General features: G+C 49.3%; 1 protein-coding gene across 3 annotated transcripts in view; it reads left to right on the forward strand.

Moving 5' to 3' along the window:
- Positions 1–27,488, forward strand: part of PPP2R2B (protein phosphatase 2 regulatory subunit Bbeta) — a 102,852-nt gene that overhangs the window by 22,843 nt on the left and 52,521 nt on the right. The window contains exon 1 of one of the 3 annotated variants that reach the window (XM_048057037.2): positions 12,701–12,863. The exons of the other annotated variants lie outside the window; for them this stretch is intronic. Coding sequence (XP_047912994.1) covers positions 12,794–12,863 — 70 coding nt within the window. The 5' untranslated portion in view covers positions 12,701–12,793. Of the gene's footprint in view, positions 1–12,700; positions 12,864–27,488 lie in introns of those variants that run through there. 3 annotated transcript variants of the gene reach the window in all.

A 27,488-nucleotide genomic window follows, 5' to 3' on the forward strand; every position in this document is an offset into this window, starting at 1 on the left:
CCATTCTAGTAATACCTTGAATCAATTCTGCACCTTAAAGACAAGTGGTATTTTCACCCAAATAAATAGTGTCAGCTCATCTTGCCAGCCAGAGGCTGGAAGCTTGCCATGTGCTGAGTATCAAAGGTGTGCCAAGTGCTCGGTGTTGCAGTGTGGTTTGGTGAGGGCTGGTGCACTCCCAAGGTGGTTCTGTAGTTTCCTTGTTTCTCCTTGCTTGCTGTGTCGGGGTGGCAGGCATCTCCCTGAGTGCTCAGGTCAGCCCCCCTGGGGGCTGCAGAGTATGCGGGGCATGGGGGCAGCTCTGCAGGCTGCTGGGCTTGCTCCAGCAAAGGGAGCTGGGGGCCACACTACTGTGCAGGGCCTGGGGATGATTCCCAGGGCAGAGCTCGGCAGAGCTGACTTGTGGCAGCTCATGTGCAGTGTTAATTCCCTTTGTTTCATGGCTCATTGATTGTTGTTGTTGGTTGGTTGGTTTGTTTATTTATTTATTTTAAATTTTATTTTCTTAAGCATTGAGGCTGGGCTTGGCCCCTGCAAATGGCACAACTGGCGAGGCTGTGACCTTGAGATGCCTTCGGTGCCTGATCCTGGCCGTGCCAGGGGCTGGGCTTTCCCCTGCAAAGGGTATTCCTAGGGGTTTTGTCTCAGTCCAGACTAGATTACAGTCTTTAAAGCCAGGGCTGTTCTTGTCTGTTTCTCCCTGGCAGTTGTTGCAGAGGCTTGGGAACAGTTTTGCAGGGACTTGGGCTATGGAAGCACTGGCACTGGAAAGGATCTTGCAACTGCAGCAGCCTGCAGGTGTGCAAGCCAGAGGGTGCAGCCTGCACCCTGCTAGGAAGGGGCTTTTTAGTAATGGAACATGTCGGTTGGAGAGATGTATTTGTTTGCTGGGGGGTGTCAATACAGTTGCACAAACTGATATTATTTTTCTTTAACCTGGTTTCTAAGTAACATGCCTGAAGAGGAAATTTCAGAACAAAACAAAGTGGCCATTCTTGCTTTGAAACACAGGGACTGATCAGAAGGCTCCCTTTTATTTTTGTTGTGTTTCTGCCTTTAAATTCAATGTTCCTCAGCTGAAATGAAAGATTAGGCAACACACAAGCAGATAGCAACAAAACCACTGCACTAACCCATGAACAGAAATCATCAAGGTGCATTTTTTGACTTGCTGCCACATAGTTAGATGTTATTCCATTGAAACAAGCTAATTGACTGCTTAACTCAATAGCAGCTTAGGCTTCTTGCTGTCCAAACTGTTAATCAGAAGTCTTAAGTGATAGAATAATTGAAGGAAAAAAAGAATCGAATAATCCAATTAGGAAAAACAGAAGCAACTTAAGAACAAGGGGCTGACGTGTCTCTTGCTGGAATAAGACAGCTGGGTTCCTGTCCAGAGTCCCCACGGACAGTCAAGTTTTCTGTGCTTAACATCACACTCTGGGTTGTCTAAACTTAAAAGCCACCAAATTGACACTGATGAAATTTCATACGTATATGACTGAAAAGACCATGGAGAATATTTTTCATGGAAGGTTGTGGCCATATTTTTCTGGTGCATTTTTTGAGGGCAGGAGTGAAGGAAACACTGCTGTTACACCCTTGTTGTTCTGTTCTTGTAAATTTGGGTGTCAGGATAATTAAACATTGTAACCTCTTTGCTATAGTCTGTTAGCAGATGTATTGTGGGGTGTGGATAGACATAAAATAGGCTTTTCAATTAGTTGTAAGTGACTGAGAATCAGGAGTGGAAGGGCTAAGAGAGGTGAAGCATGGGAAGTGTTTTGAGCAAGCACATGGGAGACCAAACCTGTAGGAGTTAATATTGGCTATCTGGGGAGGAGCTGGGTATGTAATCTCTTATCTCAGGACATCCTTCTGTAGCAGTACTGGTGTGTATTGCTACAGGTTAGGTTGAACGGGTTGCTAATATGTGGGAACTCATGATAACCATGTGAAATGTGCTACTCAAATGCCTTTTTTCTTTAATTAGTGCAATTACTTGTTTTAGGTGAATAATTGTGGCAAGACTACATACAAACTGGCATACAATTTCAAACGTGTAGAATGAAGAACGGTGTGCTCAGTGTTTTTATGCCTCAGTACTATGCTGAATGTCCAGAAATGGTTTGTTGATGCTAGTGCTAATGAATCAATTACTCTTCGTGCAAGAATGTTGCTTCCTTTAAATGTTCAGAAATCATTCAAAAAACAAGAAAAGAATAAAATCAATTTTGTTTGTTAAATTGGATTAAAGTAACTGTATTCCCATATGGACAGGGGCAATTGGATTTAATATTACTTTGCATATTATTTCAGTCTCATCTTGGTGGGGATAGCTGTCTGTTTTAGGAACTACTTTATTTGAAGGACAATAAAATCTTAATGATCACATTATCATGTTTCAAGTTAGACTCTTTTATACATAATGCCGTTCTGACCTCATTGCTTATATTGTTCTTATATGTAATGCAGGAAATGGCTTTGAGAATGGCAGATCTGTGTATGAGCACATGCACGTATTTATGTTCGTGTATAACCCATGTGGTAGAGCAGGCTGTTGCTTGATTCATGATTTGGTCAGGGCTATTAGATTTCCTTCCCTGAGGCATTTTATAATCTGTTTAACATAACACAGTCATTTGTCTTGTTTGCTGACTACTTAACAGATGGATTTGTGGTTTTTGTAATTACTATATGAACATTAATAAGACGCAATAACGTGATATCTTTTATTAATTAACAATTTTCCAGGTTAGTTTTACCAAATGACATGAGGTAGATTAGATGTAAATAATAGTGACATACAAATATTAGTTTTACAATGTTAGCATTTTGAAAAGTCGTACAAGACTTCTAAGGCTCCCCATAGTGTCTTTTTTTGTGGTCTCAAGGTATTGTTTGTAATTATTCTCTAGTAGCGCCATTATTACTTTCTCTCGTTAAAAATTGGTCTCTCAGTATAAGGAGAGAATAGACCTGGCCAATGTCCTAAAACATTCTGTATATTTATCCTGTCTGTGATGTTCTTCCATGGCATTTATATCCTTATTTAATATTCACATCCTGTCTTTCCTTCTGGAGATTTCCAAAAGTAGAAATCCAGGTGTAACAGTACAAACACTGAGTACCATATGGGAAAGAAAACATCTCACGCCACAGGAATGCAGGCATTTTGTAGAGCTATTGTGATACAACTGAAGACAAGAACATAAACATAAGCAGTCTTGTCCTGTGAAATAGAGAGAGGGCGGCAGATCAGTGTGGAGCACTGCAAGGTTGAGTTTCACAGGTGAGACTTTAGTCACTTGCACACCTCATGCTAGGACTCTGAAAAAGAGAGATTCACTTTTCCTTTATGAAAGAACAGTCCCTTCTGCTACCAATGCTCATGGCTAACAAAGTTCTAAACGATGTACAATATGTGGGAACACTAATCAGTCTAAATGTCACATTTTCCCCAAACTGTTATCTTTATTGGAAGCACTTAGGAGTCCTGTTGAGGAAGAGGTATAGCACCAAAAGTAGATCAATCAGGGGTAGATAATCACAGAACTCAAATGTTGAATTTCATGCATTCCCAGAGAATGAATGAAGTGAAAATGTGGGAACAAATGATAGGGCTGTATCTGTGCCCACATGTGCGCATAGGAGCCATGGATGGCTGAATTTGCTGACTGTCACTTCTTGTTCCCTGTTTGCGGCTCTGAGTCACGGGGAGGGAGTACTACCATCTGAATTTAGGAGCATATGCATGTAAGTAATGTTGAACAGGAAAAGCATAATGTTTCTTGACCTGCCACTAATGCTCAGACACTTCAAACATGACCACAATTCAAACTGAAAGGTTCTCTTCTGAAGGGCTTAATTTTATAGGAGGTAACAATGGATATGCAAATGTAGGTGTGATGTGAGCATTGTGTGGCTTCACCCCTGCCAATAAGCAGTGTTAAAGGCATGGAGCTGCTTTCCTTTCAAGTGCATTCCATTACTGGTTTCTTTACTCATCCATATTTTGGCAGGAAGTTCACATGCACACTAAATGCCACAGCTGTCATCTTCTGTGACAACTCAGCCATTCTCGTAGAGCAACATGGCCTTACAATGCCAAAGAGGTGGATGAATCAGAGTATGTTATGATGACTTGTTGTGATTTTTCCCATACCAAAATAGTTTTGTGCTTAAAATACATTCTATGTTAAATGAAGCGTGAGTGGGGCTGGGCTAGCTTTCCAGCACTGAACTGAATTTCAAACTTTATTTTATTGTGGTACATTGCCCATAGACTTTTTATCTTTCTGTTGAGACAGCTGTGAGAAAAAAAATGGCTATCAGCAGGCAGGAGCATGGTGTACGTTTGTTTTAACTTTGTAGAGTATCGCTAAGAATTTGTAAAGTTCTTTGAATTTTGAAATAATCAGCAAGTAGATAACAACTTGCAGACAGATAGAGCAGGCTGTCTAGGTTGTCTGGCTTTCAGTATTGCAGCCAGCAATTGGTTTATTTTTATCTTACCCAATGTTGTGTTTTTCCACCAGAGTGGCTGGAGAACCATCCTTCTGATGGCTGCAGAACTTAAATTAATCCTTATACAGGTCAAAACTCTGCCAGACATGCAGTATAATTTTCTTCGGGGAATTAATCCTATCTGACTGATTAGCCTGTGTGCTTTCAATTTTATAAGGATGGCTAAGCTGTATCCAAGTGTACTACTCACTTCTGCTGCTAGATGACATTTAAGGACAAGCAGAATGATTTTTATAAAGTCATAGTCCTAGCGCTAGGGTTTGCAATGTTGTAAAACTTGCTGTGCTTGTTAGAAGATGTGGGTAGCCAGGGTTAATTTATACCACAATTTCATTACTTTTGATGTATTCCATGTTCAAATTAAATGAAGGCAGTGGAGTAATTGCAGTTTAGGATATACGATTCAAAATGACCTAGATGTGTTGGAGTCTCCTATTAACATACATCCTTTCAAATAAAATCCACCTTTGGGGCTATATAAAATCTTGCATATTTAAATGCTAAGTAGTCATTCTAACAAATAATATCTCATCCCAGGATACATGGGGAAGCATCTGAGTACTCTATATAAATACACCACATGACAAACTTAGCTTTTTTTCTGCGCTCACATGAATCCAGTTTCTCCTTTTCTTGCTGCTTCTGATCACACAGCCGATGGCTAACCAGTTTGCAGACTATTGGCTATTTGGTAGCTTTCCTGTTTTATTAATTATTAAAATGTGTGATTGTCATCTTCATGCTATGGAATTCTTTTTTGCCGTTGGCTTTATGACCATTTTTTTTTAAGTAGGAGAACGATGAATGGTGAATGAGAAATTGTTTTTGGAAGCCGGTTGACACATGAATACACACCTGCAGCATCCAGTCCCTAAAGTTCATGTGGAAAAACTCAGTCTGTATTCATTACGTTTTGTGAGCAGCGGATGAAGAAGGGTACACACAGCTGAAGTGTGCAGCTATTTGAAGATCATCTGATTATCTTCCAATATAACTTACATTATTTGTTCCACTCAAATGCACGTGCAAATTCTCCTCCTGTATGATGACCAAACCTAAAACATATTGGGAGTCGTACCACTGTACAATACAGTGGAATTAAAATAGTGATTTTTCTCCACAAACTGGAAGTAAACTAATGGGGAAATCCAAGAAACAAAATATTGTCTTTATTTTTACATTCAGTGCTCACTAGATTTATTCAGCCTTAGACCTCCTGTAATGGTTATCTTATGAACAATGTTCCAGTATCATCTTGCATCCTTTTTATCCCTTGTGTCATGTTTCACTGCAGTAGACTGTAAGCACTTTGGGGCAAGGAGCCAGTATTTATGCATTACAAGGTGCTGTGTACATTGGTTGCATGCTCTATATATAGTATTCCAAGTCCCCAGAAGACCTTCAGTATTTGCATCCTGTAATGCTATTTCCAGACAAATCAGTTTTTGTTGTTCCATTATTATGTGCAGCAGGTTTTGTTAGTAAAGTTTTTTAAAAACAACAACAAACAAGCCAACAACAAAAACATCGCCCCAACCACAACAGAATGCCTGATTTGTACCGCTGCTCAGAGTAACTGCTCTCAAGTACAAACTTATTCCTTAGCTAAAACGATGCTCAACTAGTTCTAGTGCACTGATGCTATAGCATGTGGCCTTAATCTTGAGAAATGGCAAATCCTATTTACTGTGTAAGTATTTAAGCTAATTATACCTCTGATGTGAGCAACATGTGATAGAGTTCACACCGTATCCTTTAAAGGACATTGAAGTCTTCGATTCTCATGAAATATTCTCATTCCATTTTGGGTCTACTGTATGTGTTCTGCAATAATATAATTTAATACTAATATAGACAAAATGTGTGTTATGGCTAGATTATCCATAGTGTAAAAGAAGAAATAATTCTTATGTTTGTCCTGGAAGTGCTTTGTTTGCATTTCAGTTTCACAGTTAGGGATCTGTTGCATGATAAGGAGTGATAGGATAAACAAAGGTATTTTGGTTTTAGAAAAGATGTGTTTGACATCAACCTCATGTGTTGAAGACTTATGACCAGCATTGTCTCAGATGAGATGGCTGTACGAAGATCTAAACAGCTTTTGTGGGAAGGCTAGGGATGGAGAGCCATGTTTCTGCAAGGAGCTGTTTCCCTTGGTACTGCAGTGGATCAGCCCTGGTGAAGAGTGCAGCGCTGGGGCTGTTGCCTTGGCGTGGAGAGAAGTGGGGGCAAGCAGCAGTGGTGACCTCAAGCTGCCTCTGGTTACGTAGGTGTGATACAAGAGTCACTGAACTTCTGGGTTGGGTGCTGTGCTAACACAGGAAGCGGAAGTAAAAGCCAAAGCCACTCTTCTCTAGGCATTGCTGCATCCTTAAAAGTCTCCTGGTAGCTGTGCAGTGCTTTGTGCAGTGATAGGAGCTCAGCTTCCCTCATGAAAGTCTTTCCCCTTCTCCTTATTTTTCAGCTCTTTGTAGTATCTTTGTAGTACTGCGGCAAAGATCCCACAGTTAAAATATGACTGCAGTGGGTGGGACATCTGATGGCCATCATACACTGACTTTGCTTCAGGAGCATTTCTGCAGACTTTCACTGACATAGCCAAGAGCCGGGCCTATTACCTCCCTACTGGTTTTGGTCAGAATCAAAACACTGATAAGAGAAATGTTTCGTACAAGGAACAAAGTGACAATGGTCCAAGTGACTGCAAAAATGGAGTGGCATCTGCCTAGATGGGCAATTGCACTGAAAAGTTCTCTTGGTGCTGGGATTTATCCCTAGCTGTGGAAATCCAGACTGGTAGGAGCTAATGAGTACGTGTGGCCAAGCAGGCTTACCACTAGCATCCAGTGCTGGGCTGTGCCACAGCCATGGAGCAGGCTGCTGCCATGTGAAACTTCTGTGAAATCCACCCAAACCCACATGAGGCTGCTGTGCTGCTTATGGCATCACTGTGGCATCTAGTGGCATTGGACTGTTCTCAGGACGATAACAGGGATATGAGCTGCAGAAAAATACGTCATGTTGCTGTGGAATAATCAGTGGATAATCAAGGCCCCTGTTTAAGAGACACCCATATAATACATTTGCATTGAAAAAAGTGTCTCACTAGCTCAGTTGTAGTTATTTTTGTATGTACAAAGTAATTGTAAAAGCAATGTAATTATTATGATAGGCACTACTGTAATGGTGGTAACACAAAGGTGTTCCCCAAGGTTATGTTTAAGATACCTACTGTATGTAGGCGTCGTGCAAGGTGGACAGTATACTGCCTGCACTGTGTGACATCGAATAGAGGGAATCTCAGTTAAGTAACAGCCCCCAAGAGTGAAAAGTAGCAGAAAGTGTTAAAGATGTGTAGAGTGCTATGGCATGTACATAACTGGACCAACAGTTACAAAGCAGCTTGTGGGGAAGCATTTGTACCATCCAACAATGCATCAGCTGGCTGAGCAAAGTTTTGGTCAAGAAAAAAAACAAGTGAGAAGCACTGGTAATAGGCACTGGATGGGGCTGCTTGAAGAAAGGGTAGAAGTAGTAAACTGGCCAAAAGGAGGCTCTCTTCAGACCCTGGCATAAAATACTTGGTAGGGAAAGGGTAAAAACTAAGAAGGGCCTGCTAAAATGTCACAGTAACCGGTCAGTCTAATTCAAGATATGTGAGAAAACACTTCAAGAGCAGATAATCCCCGAGCCGCGGCTGGATGTGACGGTGCTCATTACTGGTGTGCTGTTAATCATGTACAATGAGTACCAGTAATAACACGTAGCAAGGGTGAAAGCAAAGCAGATCAATTTATCTTATGACCTTTGGGAGGCAGAAGTCTCTACCTACTTTGCATTCAATGAACTGATTCTTTCCTTTTCTGCCCTGAGGTCCTGACCCTGTCGCTTGTGAAGGGAGACTTGAAATATATACTTTATGTGCAACTTGACTTCCCAAATTTCATTATCTTAGTCTAATCCAGTAAATTATTGCTCTTCTTGAAGTCATTCTAAATTAAGGTTCATAGGTGTGTTTTTTGGTGCACTGCATGAGAAACATGAAGGCATGGTTTCAGAGCACAAAATGAGGGATCCACAAGAAGCTTCAAAATCCCATTAACAGTAAAAGGATTAGCATGCTGTCCAGTAACTGTGTCATCATCCAGCATTGGGTCTGTGGATGAAAAGGGAAGGCCCAGCATGAGGTGTTCACCTGGAGCATGTTCACCTGCGCTGCAGGTGCTGCATGCACCTTTGATGTACTGGGCAGGAATGGGTTTTGTCAGGCAGTGCATCTGCTGCCCTTTCTAGGTCTTCCCCAAGGTCCATGGGCTGTAAACAAGCAGTGTCAACCAGTCTAAGCACTCCTCTGTATGCTGGGAATAGTATTTATCCTTTTCTGTGAAGTGCTCAAGTGTCTGTGGTCCTCTGGAAGGAAAGGTCCGTGAGCTGGTCTCTGTGTCTCTGGTCCTGGGCTGGTCCACCAACGTGCTGGGCCTGGTGTTGCTTCAAGACTTTGGGAGCTTCAAGCAGCACAGCTCTCGGCGCAGCAGGGACAAGTGCAGGGTCTTCAGACAGGCTTCAGAGCTGTGGTCAGAGGTGCTGAGCGAGTGGCGAAGCTGGCAGCGGCTGGTGGAGGAGGCTGGTTCTTTGGAGGTCATCCAGTGCTCCTGGCTGCAGGGTGACCGCTGTGACTGCCTAACCGCTGACGGTGATGGGCTGCCAGTGAAAGGCCTTTGTTGCTGATTGACTCCTGTTTTCCCGCTGGTGCCTGAAACGAGGACTTGCGCTATGGCTTTCAAGATAGATTGAATGGAAATAACATATACGTGGCACGAGCAAAGTTAATAGAAATCTTACAAGTTTAAAAGAAATTTTGTTAACTAACAACATATTAAACAGTTAAAAAATAATAAAAAAAATGAAGCTAGCATTCTAACCTGGACCAGTAATTAGGAAAATGGATTTAGTGCTGATGGATGTGAAGGTAAAAATAAATGAGGTGAAGTGAAGGAAGTTCTTCATGCAAGTTTCATGCTGAGAATAAAATCAGAGGTTTGATTCAATTATTATTAATACACTGCTTAGGTCCCACAGAAACCTGTGCACAGGGGCTTTTAAACCTATTCTAATGGAAGCAAAACTCAGTGGAGTGGAAAGTGTCCTGGCTCTTCAAGAGATGCCTACCATGTTATATACTTTGACACCTGGGGGTTTGGAAAACAGTGACAGCTACAAGCCGACCTTTGGTGAATTTAATCTGCAAATGGATTCCTGCTTAGGACAGCTAATGCTTTTAGTTATTGTAAAGGCTCATTCCTGGATTTTAAAAAGCTGAGAATAAATGGATTTCATGATGCAGCTCCTATGCACATTGCATAACAAACAGGTGGCTTGTGGATGTTTTTAAATGATATGGTGTATTGAAAAACTTTGCAGGACTTACGAATTCATAATTATAATGTATGCACAATGGTGAGAATAATCTTTCTAATAAAGGAGAACAGAGTTGGCACATGTTAAAATAGAAATACATTGAAGACAGAGCCTGCTGAAAAGAAAGGGAAGGAGGTTGATGGTTTGTGTTTGTTTCATAATAATATTCATAAGCATTGCAGGAGCTTATTATTCAGCTGGGTATGGCCTTTTGACTGAGACTTATTATCCTAAGACTTGAAGGGAGGATGTAAAACAGTAACATTTGGTTATTAAAAGACTATTTTTCTTTTCTGGAGTTGAGATTGTTTAAGTGAGATTGCTCCTGTATCTTACACAGAGTGTGAGTAACCACACAAGTCCACACCTGCAGGCAAATGCACATCATAGGCAGAGATAATCAGATTCCTCTGTGTGTGTATGTAGGTATGTATTTAATCTTTGTTTTCCTTCTCTCTTTTACTGTGGGAGACTAGTACCATTATCTTCCCTTTACAGATAGGAGATGTATGTGTAGGGGAATACAGGTGCAGAAGTGTCAGTTGTCCTGCCCAGGATCAGCGATGGTTCTGAGTCCCAGTGTGCCATGTTCAAGTCATGCGCCCTTCCTTTGCTGCCATGTGCACAACAGCACAAGGAGCTGTCAGCAACACAGACTTTTTTTTATAAATGTTATGATATTACTGCTGTGACTCTTCCTGGCTTGCGAGAGAGTAAATACATTACTGGACTTTACTGTGAAACCATGACCAGGTCTTGTGCCTTGTCATGGGCGAATTCACACCGACCCGTGTGAGTCTCACGCCATACAACTGAGAACGGCATCAGCCACAAATACAATGCGTTTGCCTAATGTGAAAATGTGCCTGGGGATTATACCAAGGAACTCATATTCCAAAAGAATTCAGTAAAGACTTTGGGCATGGGGACTTCAGGCTCATGCTTGTCTGAGGGGTGCTGGTGGCTTGTCACATCAGTATTAATGAAAGGCCTGTGATGTGGTTGACTGACAAATCCATGAAGTTATATATGCATATCAGTAAGTGCCAGGGCTCTCCGAGGGGCAGTTTTACAACACCTGGTATCAGCCTTCACATGACAGCGTGTCAGAAATGGTCCTGGGGAGCCAGGCAGCTGAGGACCTGGGAATTCACCTTTCCTAACAAAGTCATGATATGGGGCAGAAAGAACTTCTCCCCTGTCTTGCAGTAGTGCTCATGTGAGGATCCACGTGGTCCTTCAAAAGGTATGCTGCAGTGGTGTACACAGCCCTGCACACGCGATGTATGCATTGGAGTCCTTGAGCCTTCTTGCTCTGAAGTGCTGTCTCCTGCACTTCCCCTGAATATAAACAGCTCCCCAGGAGGTAGGGCCATCTCAGCAGAATAATGCAGGCTACAAAGTCATGCACCTTGCCAATGAGATTTTAATTATGATACTATGGTTAGGAGAGGAAATCGAACTGCAGCGCTGTATCTTACAGCGTCATCCAGTATCTTTGTTCATTCCTTCTGCATCCCCTATTTTCCCTCCGACGCCAGTAACAATGACGCTCCCTGTTGATGTGGCACTGAGCTGCCAAGGCAGCTCCTGTGCAGTGCTGGAGCTGCGCTCTGCAGAGGCTTGCACCGAGCTCTGTGGGGTGGAGCTGCAGGGGGCTTGTGGCTTGTAGAGTGCTGGGGTCACTGCGCTGGCCCTGGGCATGCAGTGGAGAGGGGCAGCAGGGCCTGCACTGGGGCCTGGCCCCATGCCCTGTGGCACCTGGCACAGGTGAATGACCTGGCCAGGGCCTGAGGGACTGCAGGAGGCTGTGTCTGTGCACCTGCATCCCTTCAGCAGCAGTCTGGGCTGGGGAGAGCTAGGGGCAGAGGGGACACTGAGGGTTGGTGGTGGCTTTGGTGTGAGAGCATGGAGGCGTGTCTGTTCCCCCTACTGGTTCCCAGGGCACGCATCGTTGCCTTGCTGGCAATATCTCGGGTCTTGTGTACCAACATGGTGCTTGGGTTTTACCTCCAAGTTCGGTCGTGGCAGCTAACAGAAGTGGAGTCAGGGGAAATCACCCCCGTGACAGTTTTTCCCTCTGGCTTGGTCAGTGGCAAGGCTTATTTCCATCAGGCCTACACACAAACACAAAACCCTCCCAAAAAGCAACTGTTTCCCTTTGAACGCACCAGCTGTCTTGTCTGGAATACAGCCTGTCCTTTCGAAGGTGTGCGCTGAAAATCAGGGCCCTCGCTTCCCCGATAGCTCCTGTGCTCGTGCTCTTCTCCAGGCGTCGCCGGTGCCCCGACACGCGCTGACCTTCCCGTCCCTAGCGCCCGAGCATCCCCGCCGCCGGCTGTGGCTGCGGCAAGGGGCGCGGACGGAGCGCAGCTCGCTGTGAGCGCGGAGCCCGGGGCCGGGCGCTCCTGCTGCTGGTCGCGGGCCGTGGGACCGCCGGGGCGTTTGCGTTTGGGGAGCGCGGGGCCGTCCCAGATGATCTCGGAGGTCGCTTCCAACCCAGATGATTCTGTGATTCTGTCCTCCTGGCTTCGCGGCCCCAGCGTCCCTTCAGGCAGCAGCTCCGCCGCGGCAGGAGCATCCTCGGGGCAGGGAGCTCGGCCGGGGCCGGGGCCGCGCCGTGCCCGACGGGGCGGGCGGGGCGCGCCCTGCAGCGCGGCGGCGCCGCGCCGAGCCGAGCCGTGCCGAGCCGTATGGGAGGAGCCAGCGGGCTCCACCGCCCCTGCGCCCCCCCCACGCCGCCGCATTTCGCGGCCGGCCGCCGCGGAGCAGGGCGCGGGGGGGGGGGGGGGGATGATGGATCCGCGGCTGCGGCTGCTGACGCCCCGCGCCCGCCAGCCCGCCGTCAATGGAGGAGGACGTTGAGACCCGCAAGATCAACAGCAGTTTCCTGCGAGACCACAGCTATGCGACGGAAGGTGAGTGCCGGGGGCCGCAGCAGCAGGTGGGGGCCGCCGCCCGGCAGCATCCCTGCTTTCCCCTGCCCCTTCCCGCGCCGCTCGCGTCGCCGGCATCACCGCGGGCCTCCCCCGGCGGGGCTCGGGCTCGGGGCTCGGGGCCGGGCACGGCTCCCTCCCCGCCGGACGAGCGGGAGGGGGGCGCGGGGTCGATCCCCCCGGGGCCTGCGGGCCGGGCCGGGCCGGGCCGGGCCGGGCCGTGCCTTCGGTTAACCCGTTCCGGTGACTCAGCAACGCCGGACCCGGTAGATTTCCACCCCGCCCGCGGCTTGCCCTCCCGCTGGGATCGCGATCCTCTCTGGATCCGGCTTTGCGGGTGAGGTCTGACATCTTGGATACACGGGAGACCCCCAGGTTTCAGCCAGTTCTGACCCTCGGTGGATGCTACAAGACCCGAAGTCAAAATCTGGCTCGTTGCTCCTGCAGTTGTATGCGAGTCAGAGAATTGCGTGTTTGCAGCGAGTGGTCTGGCCGTGCTGCATTGCTGATCGGTGCCGGTCCTTCTCCTCGCTGCGATCCCAGGGCGCCCGAAGTCTCCGTGCTTCTCGGGAAGGGCAGCAGATGCTTCTCTGCCAGGGAGCTGAAGTGGGGACAGCGGGGCTGGGGCCCCTGCCAGGAACAGCTCGGAGCTGAGTCTGTGAATGTGAGCCAGCCTCTCCCTGCAGCCTGCTCCTGCTCCTTTTCAGCGATCCCCAAGCGTGTTTGCTTATTGCTGGTTTGTGCCTGTTTCCTCGGGGCGCTGTCATGGTGGGGGCATGGCAGGCGTTGGGAGCCAGGTGAGCCCAGGGCTCCTCCTGCCTTGTCCTGCTGCCTCTGTTTTCCACGCTGAGAAATGAGAGCAGGGAAGAGCTCTTGCAGGGCCAGTACAGAGCAGAGGGGTCACTGACTGCAACAAAGCACTCATGTTGCTGCTGCCCTGCGAGGGTGAGTGCTTGTGACGGCTGCTATGCTAAATGGGAGGGCTCGAAGGCTGTGAGGCGGGCACGGAGTCGCAATTCAAAATATGCTTCATTATGACTGTATTAGTGACTTCTGCTGGTAGCCTGTGACTGTAGCTGTTGAAGGGTTAGGAAATATGATAAATACTAGTGTAATTGTCATTACAGAAATTAAATAGTTGTCTTAGGGCTGTTTTTCCTACAAGCCTTTGCATGAAGAAATGCGTATTCTGAGATGTATATTGCAGAGGTGAGGAGATGCCAAAACTGTTAGACGTGGAGAGTGTCATACCCCCAGCTAAGCACATAGGGCCTGGCCACTGGTGCATTGGAACATGAATTTCCTGTAATGGCTCAAGAAGTGGAGGAGATGGTGTGGCCATGTTCGGCTCAGGAACTGAAAAGTGAGCTGCGAGCTGCACACGGCGCTGCAGACTGCCACAAAGAGGCAGGCTGCACCATGCTGGTGGGGATGGAGGGCCAGGGCAGTGTCTGCCTCGCTGTCCTTCTGACAGCTGGAGTGCTGCTGGCTTCACAGCGGTTCTGTCACAGCCCCCTTTGCTTCCTTCCCTCAGGAGGAAAATGCAGTTGCTGTAAAAGAAAACCAATGCCCCCCCATCCCTCCAGCATTATTTATTCTCCCAGTAGCATGCCTTACATGAAACTCTGAAGGCAGCCTCCACACTAGAGAGGCTGGATAGGCTTAATTAGTAGCCAAATAGTCTTCCTCTTATTGTTTCGTTCTCCAAAGGCTCTAGAGAAAGCTAACATATGACCTGACCTTGGGAATTTTATGACTCCAGAACATCACTAAAGGGGGGCTTATCTAGCAGAAAGATCCTCAGCTTAATATAGTAATGGAAAGCTTTGGATACCTGGTGAGCCGTGCAAGAAGACCGTGCACAAGTTGGCATTGCTCGTGTGTAAATGAAGCGCAAGCGCTGAAAGGTGACGAGGACCAGAGGCAGCGGAGGCGACGCCTCAGTGCCGGTTGGTTTCTGGCACCCAGGCCCCGCTCCGGCCCTGCGTGCCTCGAGCTATGGGGCAGGGCCCCGGGCGGGTGCGTGGCAGCAGGGCTGGCCTGGCCAAGCCCAGACAGCGCGGGCGAGGGACGTTTGTGCTGTGTGGGATGGCGCAAGCCGGGGCTTCCAGTGTGGCGGCGCAGCCAGGATGGTGAGCGTCCACACTGCCAAGTCAGCTGGCGCGCAGCCTTGCTCCATGCCCCGGGGCAGGATGAACTTGTGTTGCTGTGTTATAATAGGCAGCTGCAGCAGGCAGCAAATAACAAATGGGAATGTAGCTGTCCGAAGGTTTTCCAGGTTGGGAAGGGTGAAGGGTTGGGTTGAGCCTGCAGTGAGTTCAGCCTGTGGCACTTGGAGGGTTGGGGATTTACCAGCCTGCCCTTTCGGATCTGGTCTGTCTGGTAATCCATGGTAAATTTCCCCAAGTTGTGCACTGGCGCTTTCAGAAGAGCCTAGCGCATCATACTAGTAAATGACAGCAATCCTCTCCGTAGAAATGAAATAGCCAGAAATGTTTGTAGGCAGCCTACTGAGTCAGAGCAATCCCTGTTCTGTTGCTTAACTGGAGGAGGTACATGAGAATATTTAATGGCTGAATATTGGCCGGGAGTTTCATTTCACCTCGTGCTCCTCAGGCCTTCTCTCCCTCCATGTAGTTGTTATGCTAGAGACGGGCTCCATGCACTTTGGAGCAGTAGAGCTTGTTAGTATGGTGTAGAGGAAAAATAATTAAGGAAGAAAATTTTGTTCCATTTTTTTCTAAATGTGAAAGCAGCTTATTCCTAAAATGATCTGGTTGGTAACCTGTGTTTTGTTAAAAATCCTTCCAAAACCTGTTCAGAAGATAAAGACTTGCTTTGGAAATGAAGGTGTCTGTGATGTGTCAACTGAGGAAGTAAATGGGGTTATGTAATTTGGTTTAGTGAAGTGTTGTCCCTTAAATAGGTCTGGTATTTTTATGCAAATGTGGGGTGAGGATGGTATTTCAAAAGCACACACTTGAATGCCTTGTTCTTGTGTGACACTCAGAAACACGGCTAATGAAGGAAGTGCATCCATTGTACAAATTCAACTTTAGTTGCCAGGGAATATTAAGTTGCTGAGGTGCAGCGCACATACATCCCTAGTGGCTCCTGCAGCACAGTTTGCCCCAGGGCAGTGCCTTCGAGCTTGTTTGGGGGCCCAGGACCTCACGGCCTGTCCCCAGAATGGGCAGTCTCACAGGGGGGAACATTCTGAAAATGTGCAGGGTTTGTTCTGCTGCAAAGATCCGTCTTCGTTCGCAATTTTGCTGAGCTCCCTGTTGGAAGTAGAGCAAGTCAAGGCTATTTGAATACAAACAGCTTGAGCAGCTTTCACTTCTAGGCATGCTGAAGGTCTCTTCATGCCCCCACCCCAAAGCTGGACTATTTCCAGCAGCTTGGCCCAGAACATCAGTCTCCTGAAGTCTTCAAACTAGGGGGATTATCCATTTTTGTATAGCCTTGCTGTCCACCTGGTGGTCCTCTGAGCCCTTTCTATGGCTGAATGTTGGGCAAGTGCTTCCAAGCAGAGGAGGAATGGTGCTAACGCCCCTTTCTACATTCTGTGCCCTAATGAGAATTATGCTGGCTATTCTCGTGCTCGGCGGGTCCAGGTGGGATGGGAGCAGCAACTGTCACGGTTCAGCCCTGCAGCATGCCCGCTGAGCGGCAGTGTTCGTGTCCCACTCTGCGAGATGTCTGTGGTCCCTGCCCCGTGGCGGGGCAGTGTCCCTCATGGGAGCGGGGCCCAGGGACGTGGGTCCCTGCCAGGGCAGGAGGGCTGCGGGTACCACAGGGCTGGTGCTGCCCCCTCCGCTGCCTGCGGCTCGGCTGGCAGCGCGGCCACGGTGCACATCTCCCCTCGGACGTCTTGCTGGCGGAGATGGGTTCCTCCTCCCCAGCTCTGTCTGAACCCTTTCTGGTGCTGCAGGATGTCCTCCGGGGCTCCACCTGTGGAGAACCTGTAGAGCTTGGCCCTGCCACAGCTGCGTATGATTAGACTTCTGCTTGGAGAGATGCTCCTTCCCACCGATTTGGTACAATGTGCAGGAAACTTTTATGAGGCTTGACAGGTGCCCTCATGTCCCAGATGTCCGTTAACCTGCTCCAGGGGAGGGTTCTCCCCCCATGCTGCAGGCACCAGGCAAGCTGAGGGAGAAGTGGTCTGCAGCATGCATTCTGTGGTATGCACTCCAGTTGTAAGCATCGTCGCACAAGTGACCCCAAGTCAGGAGACGTGGGCGCTGATACCTCGCTGACACGCTTGCTGTACAGCAGAGCTCTGGGGACAAGATGTGGCCTTTCCTGCGGCCGGTCCCGGGTGCAGCCTGTTGTAGTTTTGCTGTTGGAGGAGGACTTGGGAGGACCTCGTCCCATGGTGTGGGCTGCTCTGCAGCTGGCCACATCCCGGGGCTGTCCTGGCACCCGCAGGTTGTTGCTGTCTCCAGCCGGTGCCGATGGGGCGCGTGTCCCTGGGGCAGACCCCGTGGGGTGCTGCCGGGCCAGAGGGCTGTGGTACCTGTCGCCCATGCGCCTTTCCCTGGTGTTGTCCTTAATTTTTCTGAACTGTGCTTACGAAACTGAATAGATTTGCCATTAAGAAATCTATCATTAAGCCTTCATTTCCTTTTCCTAGTTTAATCTCGTTACTCCCAGCTGTAACCCCTTGCCACTCTGTCATCCCCATATTGCCTTCATCCCTGGCCTGCTGTCACGCGTGCTGTGAGTGTGCCCGCCTCGAGGAGGGAGCCGGGGTGCCCACCTCTCCGCCCTCGAGGGGCAGCCTTGCGAGACCTGTACATAACAGCCCCCAGCAGCACCCTGATGTGGCCTTTGGGGACCTGGGAAGCCATCAGATGTGTAAGCAGCCTCCTCAGTATTGCACATCAGGCTCTTTTGTTCTGTTTTGGAGAGAGAAACAATCCGTGCATTAAAACGTGACACTTTCAGCCTCTGAGGGCATCTCCCCCCACCCTCCAGTGGCACAGGGGCAGCTGGGGGCTGCCAGGGGCGAGCTGATGCATTTTCTTTGCACTGACAGAACTTCAGAAGCAGATTAGCCTGCCTGCTGGGGCTTGCTGGGGCTTGCTGTGCTGGATACCTAAAAGCTTTTTCACTTTCAGTGTCAATTTGCTAAGAGCTTTCTGTGGTGGTGACAGTGACTTTTTTTCCATCTATGTATAGTCCCCTGAAAGCAGGAAGTAAGGCATTTTTCCATCATGTGCTTGGTTCAAGCTGAGAGCTGCCAGGTATTTTAGTTGTAGCAAATGATGTTAATTGCCATTTGAGGATCATCTGGATTGGGATTTGATTAATCCAGGAACCTCCTTGAAGTGGTTATTTTATCACATAAGTACTTTGATTATGAAACACATCCCTGTTCTTTATGCTTTTTATTTATACAGATATATTTTATTTAGACCTCCCTTTCCTTTCCCTGCGCCTGTGGTCCTGTTGGTCTGAAGGACCCGTGGACATGTCTCCTTCTGTCTAATCCAGGGATCACTGCGAGGGGATGAATGTAACTCAGCCATTTGTAGTGTACTGCGTCAAAGCCTGCTTGGGATACTTTAATCCGTGGATTAGTGAGAGAATAGATGTGCTTGGAGACTCTGTAATCCCAGGATTACTGGGAGGACCGGGAGCAGGTAATGATGCAACTCAGACCCAGTGCAGATGGGCTGTGGGAGCTCCAGCCACCGGTGGTGGCATCTGCCAGGCTGGCACCCATCTGCAGGGGACGTGGCTTGGCATCTCCCGGCTCCTTTTGTAGACACGGGGTCAAGAGCTGCTCCCTCTGACACTGGGAATGCCCGTGCTGCACCGACAGTGCTGTGGAGCCATGACCTTCAAGCCCAGCAGTTCACCAGCCCCTGCGGCTCTCAAGGTCTGGCTGCTCGAGGGCCCAGCACCAGGTGTTCAGGGCTCTCCGAGGTGCTCGCACAGCGCATCTTGGGGTGCTGGTGTGGGACAGCCTGACCCTTGGGTTTCTGCTTGGGGCTGTAGGGCTCGTGAAGTGGTGGTGGTGGCACAGTGGCTTTCCTCGGTCCTAGCTCTTGTGCCTGCCCCTGTTCTGCACCTTCCCTTTGGTATGCTTACTTCCTGGATGGCTTCTGCGGTGATCCCTTGTTTCTGCAGGTCTCTGATGTCCCATCAGGGCTTGATGGGCTCTTCAGGTGGTCTTTTCGGGTCTGAGGGACCTCGATGTGCTTGTGCCATCAGCCACCAGGAGGCCATCAGGTGATGCAAAACATTTTGTACCCCCAGGCTCTGTCCTGCAGCTGTGTGCTTGGGGCTGTGTCAGGGCTGTGGTCTTCCCAGAGGCACAGGGAGCTCCACTGGGGAAACCTGAATGTCCCCGGAACAGCAGTGATGTAAAGGGGAGTGAACCTGGGAAACTCTTTCCCATGGTCTACTCAACCCCTGTGGACAGTGGCTGCAAGAAGAGGTCATAAAAGCTGTTAACATTTGCTAAACACACAGAGAGCCTGCCTCTGGCTCAGGAAGGCCCTGAGCTGAGCATTATCAGAGGGTGGGAGAACAGCAGTGGAAGCGCACTGTGTGCTTGCCGTGTTTGCATGCATCTCCTGTTGTCTGTTGGAGATGGGATGGTGGAGTAAATGTCTTTGATCTGTCCCAGTATGGCCTTGCTCAGGTCCTTGTGTTCTTGCGGTCACTTATGTGAGCGGGAGGCTTGGCAGACCCCTTAAAGGCTTTAATGCCTCCTCCCTGAAGAGCTAGGGAGATGCAGGGCTTGATGGTGAGTGTTGTGGCAGACCAGGTAATCGTCAGCTACCTCCTGGCCTAAAACCTGGGGGTTGAAGCAGATGCATTCCCCTCCCAGGGGCGTTTGTGGGAGAGATCCTTTGCAAACCTAAGTTCCAGCTGCTTGAGTTGCTGGAAACTGGCAGGTGCGGGCAGGCGACTCCTGCAGCCTCTGTGAGAGGTGTGTGCCGTCTCGCGCGGAGGTGAGACCCGTGGAGCAGCATGCGCAGCGGAGCTGAGGTTTCTTTTGACGTGGCAGGATGCTGATCAGGCAGGTTAAAAATAGCAGCTGCTTCCTCCCCGCTCCTCCCCATCTCGGCTGTGTGGCTGCAACTGGGAGCTGGAAGCGCTCATGCCGTCATGCTGAGCAGGCACAAAAATCCAGCTGCGGCTGGGGCGGGCGTGGGTCTGGGCACCGCAGGGCGTGCAGGGCAGTGCTGGGGTGGGATGGGCCAGGGGTGCTGCAAGGGCCTGGAGCTGGGGATCAGGTGCCCCAGCATCGGCCGGCTTCTCTCGGTGCCCCTGCGGAGCCCTGCTGTGCCTCCCGGCATCCTCCTGCGAGCATGGGCGCTACTGCGTGGCTGTACCTGAACTGCTTCTGGCCCTCCCCACGTGTCAGGGAGCTGCTGGCATCACTGCCCTGCCGCAGTGGCACCGAGGCAGGAGCAAACCCGCGGCTGCTTGAGCAAGCCGTGCCTGGCCCCAGCCAGCGTGCGTCTGCCAGCCCGCTGGGTCGGAGTGCTGGGGTGCGGCGTGGCCGCTGGCCGATGCCACCGTGGGCACCTGGTGGGAGTCCCGTGTGCTGGGTCGGGCAGCAGCTGCTCCATGGAACATCTCGGCGAGCCCGGGGCCATGCACCCACCTCTGCCGGCACGCTGCTGGGTGGTTGGTGCCAGGCCATGGCTCGCTGCGGCGTGCAGCTTTGTGGCACCTGGCCTGTGCGTGCCGTTTGATTTCCCAAATGCCCTGGGAACAATTCTGTGTGAGGGTACGAGCTGTGCAGCAAGTACACCTTCTGACTCCCCGCCAGAGCCCAGATGTGGGGACACTGTCCTTGTTGTTCGTACATTGTCAGAAATGCTTTGCACAACTTGCATCCATCCTGTCCTCCCCAGTAAAGGTGTAATTGAGCCATTAGTGTCGATGTCTGCATTCAGAACAGTTGTTCCAAAGCTGGTTGTTATTTTTCTCCTGATGTATTGTGAGCCTGATTTCTTGAGAGGAAACATTTCAAGGGTCTTTGAAAGGTTTTGTTCTCCCATGGCAGCTGCAGCCATGGAAGGGATGCAGAATTGTACTGCTTCTCTTTGTGCTGTTTCACTGGCCTCTGAATAGCTCTGGAAACAAAGACAAACTGGAGGGACCTCTTTCAGTGTGGAGGTGACCGAAGGGAGTCCTGGGCACTGTTGTCCTTGACATCCTTGTGTCATTCCTGGCCAGGTTTTCAGTTGCATCCAGCAATTAACTGCTTCAGATGAATTCTCGCTTTGCCCGTGACAATCAGAGTAGCACAGTTGGGTCCTGACCTGAGTGAGCTGCAGCCCCTCCTGCTAGGTGTGGTATGGACGGGCAGGTGAAACAATCTGGTGGCAGCAACATTCCTGATAGCTTTGCACGTTTGTTGAGGCTTTTCTATAACCCAAATTTCCATGAGCAATACAGATTTTACTCTTTCTCTCTGTCAAACTCAGGCTTCTCCCAAGCCTTCTGGTCCTCCTAATCTCTGTGCTGCACAGGCAGGGTTGCTGTGCTTGTACACGGGTTCCTCGCACTGGCCGGAGGAGCACGCTGCATGGTGCCCAGTGCTGCTCAGTGCCCGATGCTGTTTGCTCTGGAGGATGCCTGGGGAAGCCACCAGCTCTGTGCCGCGGGGTGGAGGGTCTGCTGAATCAGTGAGAGGGGATGCTTGGCACCTTCGTGGAGCACAGTGGGGTGCGACGAAGGAAACAACAGAGCCCCCCGCTCCTCCTCTGTGTTGCACCAGTTCCAAGCAAAATGTCCTGAGGAGCCTCTGCTCTGGGAGGCTGGGGCTGGGGTCCAGCATACTGAGGGGTGGATTGAGGCATTTCTGTTGCATTTCAGTGTGCAGCTAACACGAGTGAGAATTGCTGGGGGATGGGGCTTTGACACCCCAGCTGATGCTTCAGGAGGCAATGCCTGGGCAGCAGGAATTGCAGCCCTCAGTGGCACAGCAGATCCTGGGACTGGGGAGGTGTCTGTGTGATTTCTGTGGCTTTTTTGCTTTTTCGTTTTTCAGTCTTTTACTGCTTAAGGTTTCTGCATTCAAACCCTCACTGCAGCTGCAGCTCACTTTGTTTCAGGGTCAGCTTACAAAGGATGCTGTGGTACTTTGAGGTGCAGTACATACCTTGGGAAGAAAGGAAAATGCGAAGTACATTAGAAGCTTTTTATTGCAACCTCCTGGGAGGTTAAAGGAACCACGGGGGTCCAGACACCAGGGCTGTTGGAGAGGTCAGAGAATTGTTTGCAGACAGCTGGTATGTCCAGAATGATCCTGCCTCCATTGCAACACTGTTTGTCTGCCTTGCAGAGAACTGCTGTGCAGCCTTTTTGTTTCTTTTAAAAACTGCTCACTTGCTTATGTGCAGCAAGTCAGCTGTTCAGTAGTGTGTGATGGACCAGCTCTCCTAAATCCATGCTAAATCAGATCCTTTGAATGGAAAGGTAACCAAAATAGAAACCAGAAACCAAAATAGACGACTAATCTCCCATTTTGATCTCCTCTGTCCTGCATTTCAGTTGACTCCCTAGTGCAGTCATAAAACACAACCATTATCTCAGCTTCCCGAGTATGCAAACAAATTGCTGTGATTTTCCTACCCTTGGATCAGTCCGTATCCATATTCTCAGAATAACAATAAAACGTTAATGGAGATAAAGACTGTTATCTCCCTCATGTCTATTTTGTCACTGGAATAACAACTTTAAATGTTAGCAGTGCTGAGATTTATAGATGCCAAGCCTGCTCAGCAAAAAATAAATCATGTTCCATAGTGCACATTACCATTTATTGCCGCTATATTATCTGAAGCCAGAGTGGGTGTTAACCCTGTGATAACATCCTCAAAGGGGATTTTAAATAATTCTGTAGTTTAATGTAAAAATTCTGTTGGCTGCCTGGTTTGATTTGCAACTCAATTTAGTGCAGGGGTATCGAAGTGGAAGCTGCCAAAAATACTGATAACGAGCTCCCCAAGAAATATGGAAACAGGAGAAGCACCGTACCCTGAAATAGTCGCTATCAGCTGTAACTTCAGTGATTCCAGCCACATGCACGTGGTTTCCCAAGTATGGTATTTTTCAAGGTCTTGTAGACATTTGAAGACCATTGGGATTTCCTGCTTTTTGAGTTTCATCTCAGCGTTTTCATACTTAATACAGAAGTCCACAGTGACATACACACTGATAACAAAATAAATGTATTTCAGTCGTCATTTAATGCATGGCCTCAGACAGAGCAGTTCTGCAACCAGCACTTCTCTGAGCAACACCGTAGCTGAACTCCGTGGTGGTGCTTGGACCTCTCCAGGTGATGCTTCTCGCTCCTGAGCCCCTGAGTGGCAGAGCACTGGCAGCAAGCTTTGGAGGGGCCTCTGGTGCCCAAGTGCTAATGCTCTGGGTGTTGCTTTGTCAGCCCCTAACCGCGTGGCCACCTTAAAGCTAAGTGCAAGGGCTGCATTCAAAATCCTGCCCACGTGTGGCTGTGTTACCAGGCTCCTGAAATGAGCAGTGTAGTCTTGGTGGTTAGTCATTAGGCGTTTCCTTGTGTTTCCTTTGTTGGGCTCTGTGAGTAGAGGAAAAGCAATCTGACTGATGAAAGGCAACCTGACAAACACAGGCATTTGACCAAACATTGAGTACCTGCTATTGACAATTCGTTCCTGTGTGAGCCTTGTAGCGGTTAGCAGCTGATGAGCAATGTTAGCAAGCATGACAGATCACTTCACTCACAGGCTTAGTAAATTTTACCGAGTGAGAAGGTGAGCGAGGTCAGGAGAGCGCGAAGGAGCCAGCCCTTCCAACTCGCTTTGTCTTCAGTGAACCCTGATGGAACTGTATAACCGCAGAGCTCAGACTGACGGGAGCCAGATGCCAACCAGCATCTGGGGGAAGCTATAGCTCGTTTAACACCTGGCTCCTACCCATTAAACTTGCTTGGATAGATGGTGCAGAACAGGGAGTGCTTGTACTCTGGTGCTCATGGTGCAGCTCCTGTAAAAACCTACTGTCAGGAAGAGTGCCTGTCTCTAAAGGTGGTGCTTCAGGAACACGGCAGCGCTATGGAGCCCGGCCTCTTGCAGGAAAGTGCCCTGAGAGCAGCCGTGTGCCGGTGTGGGCTGTTCATCCCCCATGAAGCTTCAAGAAAATGAGCTTTGTTTCCTCGGGATCCTCACTCTGTTGCTGCCTGACCTGGTGTCCGTAGCGTCAGGTGCTTGGTGTGCCTCTCCAGGCAGGTGAGGAGCCCTGGTCACAGCTGCCCCGCTGGGCACTGCCTGCAGATGGGGCATGCGTGCACTGTGCTCGGGCTCATTGGCAGCTTCTGAAATGGCTGAGGTGGGGCCACTCTGAGAGCCCTCTTTACCAGGCGTTGTCACCATCCCACTTTCTGGGTGCTCAGGAGGTGTCTTGAGGAAGTGGAATGGATCTTGTGGCCATGGTTGGTCTTTGTTCCACCAAGAGCACAGGGTTGTTCAGAGGAATGGGATTGTTATCCTCCAGCCACCTACAGCAGGAAATGCTTTTGTGCAGAATGTTTTCATGGGCTGCGTAATTCATGTGAGATGTAACTGAGCCTAAAGGGAGCTAAACGTTTCTCGCTTTGTCTGAATTTTCTGTGCACTTACAGGTGAATGAGTTTAAAATGAATTCTTTTGAACCTAGGTGTATCAACCAACCTCTACCTGCCTGACATGTAGGAGAAGCCTTTTATGAGCAGATTTTCATAACTCCATACTGGAGGACTCTTGCAGTTGCTTTGCCAGGAGAGGAGATGTGATCTGCTGGTATGGATGAGACCTTGGCAGCTGTGGACAGCTGCTCTGACCCCGTCTGGCAGGCTGTCAGCGGGAGCACGCCTCTGAGTGGGACTGTGGGATGAAGTGGAGAGTATGAGAGAGGAGGTTTCTGAGAGCCCTCCCTCACAGTCCCTAAATAAACTTGGCCTTGGTTGCAGCAGGCTGACAGACCCTTAATTATAATAACAGCATGAGCAGTGTTGCTTTGTAACTGGTTCCCCACTGAAAATTTCTGGCTAGCAGGAATGGTACGCCAGATGTCTGCTTGTGATTGCCTCTGGTTGTGAAGATCAGTTCAGGGGTAATACTCTCAGCTGGAGGATACAAATAATGCAGGTATCCGGGGTATCCATGGTTTGTTTGCTTGTTTTTTGGCAGAAGCCAGGGTCCCATTGCATGGGCCCATCAAAATATTTACGAGCATCTCCACAGCAATTATCTTCTGCAAAAAATCATTATTTTTTTTTAGAAGAGACTGAAGTGAATTGGGATGTGCATGTCTCCAAGCAATGATGTACTGCTGAATTTTGACTAATCTCTGGAGGTGTCCTTCCACGCCCACATCCGCTATGATCTCTGGTCTGTGGGTTCCTGCAGTCACTAGCCCCACAGCGTGATTTCATCCTGCTGAGACAGGACCATGTGCAGAACGTAGCGAGAGTCTTGTAGCAGTGCGGTCCTGGCTCCTACAGCAATGCCCGTGAGTCCAAGATGTGTTGCTGGGCTGGGAAATGTGCTGACACGTGCTGCCAGCTGGTGATATTTGCATCTGCTGAGCTCTTTGTGTCAGAGCAGAAAGTAGTCCAGGGGCTGGCCAGGCGGTAGGACAGCGTCAGAGGCACAGTTGATGTGAGGAGCCTTCAGGCTGATGCAGGCAAGTGTGCTGGGCTATATGTGTGCTTGAGAAAGCCACAGAGAAGCCCCCTCAACCAGCCTTGCCCAGCACTGTTGCGCTGCCGGCACGTGGGTCCCGGCGTTGTGCCCCGTCCCAGCAGCACGGGGCCTACACATCAGTTATTGACCTCATCTTACTGGTGCTCGACACCAGTAGCGTTTCCATTAGGAGTGCAGCAGAACACAGCAGCTGGGCGTTACAGTTGAAGTGTCCTTGCACGCGCGGCCTCAGGGCTGCGCAGAGGCCGGGGCTCCCTGCCCGCGCCCATCGGGGCAGCGCCAGCCCCTGCGGGGGGAGCAGGAACGCGGGCACAGCCCTGCCACGGAGCTCAGGAAGGCTGCTCACCGCCAACAACAGAGGAACAGCTCCTGGTTCTTGTCCAGCACTCTCACCGGCACGTTTCAAAGCACCTCGTAAAGGAGATGAGGCTTCTTGCTTTCCTTGTACAAATGTGCGCGCTGGTTCTCATCCATTAGTGCCCCTCTGGGCTGGGTACTGATCTTGGTGATGCTGCTTTGAGACTAGAACTGAAGCCTGCCATGTTACCTTGTCTTTACGTGGCTCTTTGGAGGAGACAGTGAAGTTCTGTAATCGTTGGACATTTGATGTAATGTAAGAACTCCCTAATTAGGACGTTTATGAGTTAATCACGTGACACTGTGTTTGCTCCCTGCTGCAATGCTGAGATGTGTTTGAGGACGTGGGGAAGTGGATCATCCTGTTTTTTGGCTTTGTGTCACCCTAATGCATTACCTCCATCTGGTTGTCTCCTCCCCCCTCGCGTCCCTCAGCTGGAAGTGTGTACCAGTGGCTATTAATAGCTGAATCCTGCAACAGTCTGCTCTTGCAGATGGGATTCTGAGCTTCTGAAGCCTGAAACTCATTACAAATAAAGCAATACGCTGTGTGGCACTTAATACAATTAGGCTTGCTAATTTAGGTTCTTGGGGCCAAATGTGGCCCCCGGTTTCTGTGTGAAGCTGCGGACCAGCACGTCCTGTCGCCATTCGTTTAGCTGGTGTTACGGCCTCGGCGGCGGTGCTCTGTAGTCAGTGCTGTTTGTTAAATACCGATGTGAGATCCTGGTCCCAACACCTTCAGCTTTGCAATCCTGATGTCCCTTGGGGTTTGCACGGCACCAGGATGGGAGAGCTGTTGGGCTACAGCTTGTCTGGGTTGTCCAAGGCTGTTGAGGGCTTGGACTCATTGCTTTTCTCCTTGAACAGCTAAAACCAAATAAAGTACAACTTGCCCTCTCTGCACGAGGGTCTTCTGTATGAAAAGTAGAAGCCATCTCTCCCTTTCTGACAGGGATATTTTACCTGCAGGTGGAGGTGGAAAGGCAGAAGGAGATACACAAGCATTTCTGGCACCTTCCTTTCTCAAGGGATAATCAGCTGCGAATCCAGCAGCCCTTACAGTTAAAAACAGTTGTTGGTCACTTCACTTAACATCTCCCGTACCCACACATTTAACTGCATGCATGTACCTCTGTAATTACCGTTAGTAAATGTTCTCCTGCTTGCCGGATTTGGCACTGGCTAGTAGGAAGAAGGGAGAGAAAGAATATACTGCCACAACCTGGAAATGCTCGGAAAGGTTAGTAGGACGAATCTGCTGCGTTAATGATGAATTCAGACAAGCTTAGTAGGTGAAATTCTTGTGATGCATGCACAGGTGGGAACACTGGCCCCATAGGTCAGTTGGGTGTGTGCAGCCCCATGCAGTGCTGACTGGTCACACGTGGGGGACAGCAGCACCCTGGTCCTTTTCAGTGCCAGTGGCTGCTAATGTGACAAATGCCGAGGCTGAAGGGTGTGTTGCTCCAAGGCTTGCTGGAGTGTGTCACTGCTGTGCCTGCTGCTGGCTCCGTGGCCTGGGCACTGGGCATGACAGCCTCGCTGGGGA

The sequence above is a fragment of the Anser cygnoides genome, chromosome 14 (assembly GCF_040182565.1).
Source record: "Anser cygnoides isolate HZ-2024a breed goose chromosome 14, Taihu_goose_T2T_genome, whole genome shotgun sequence".
Lineage (NCBI taxonomy): Eukaryota > Metazoa > Chordata > Aves > Anseriformes > Anatidae > Anser > Anser cygnoides.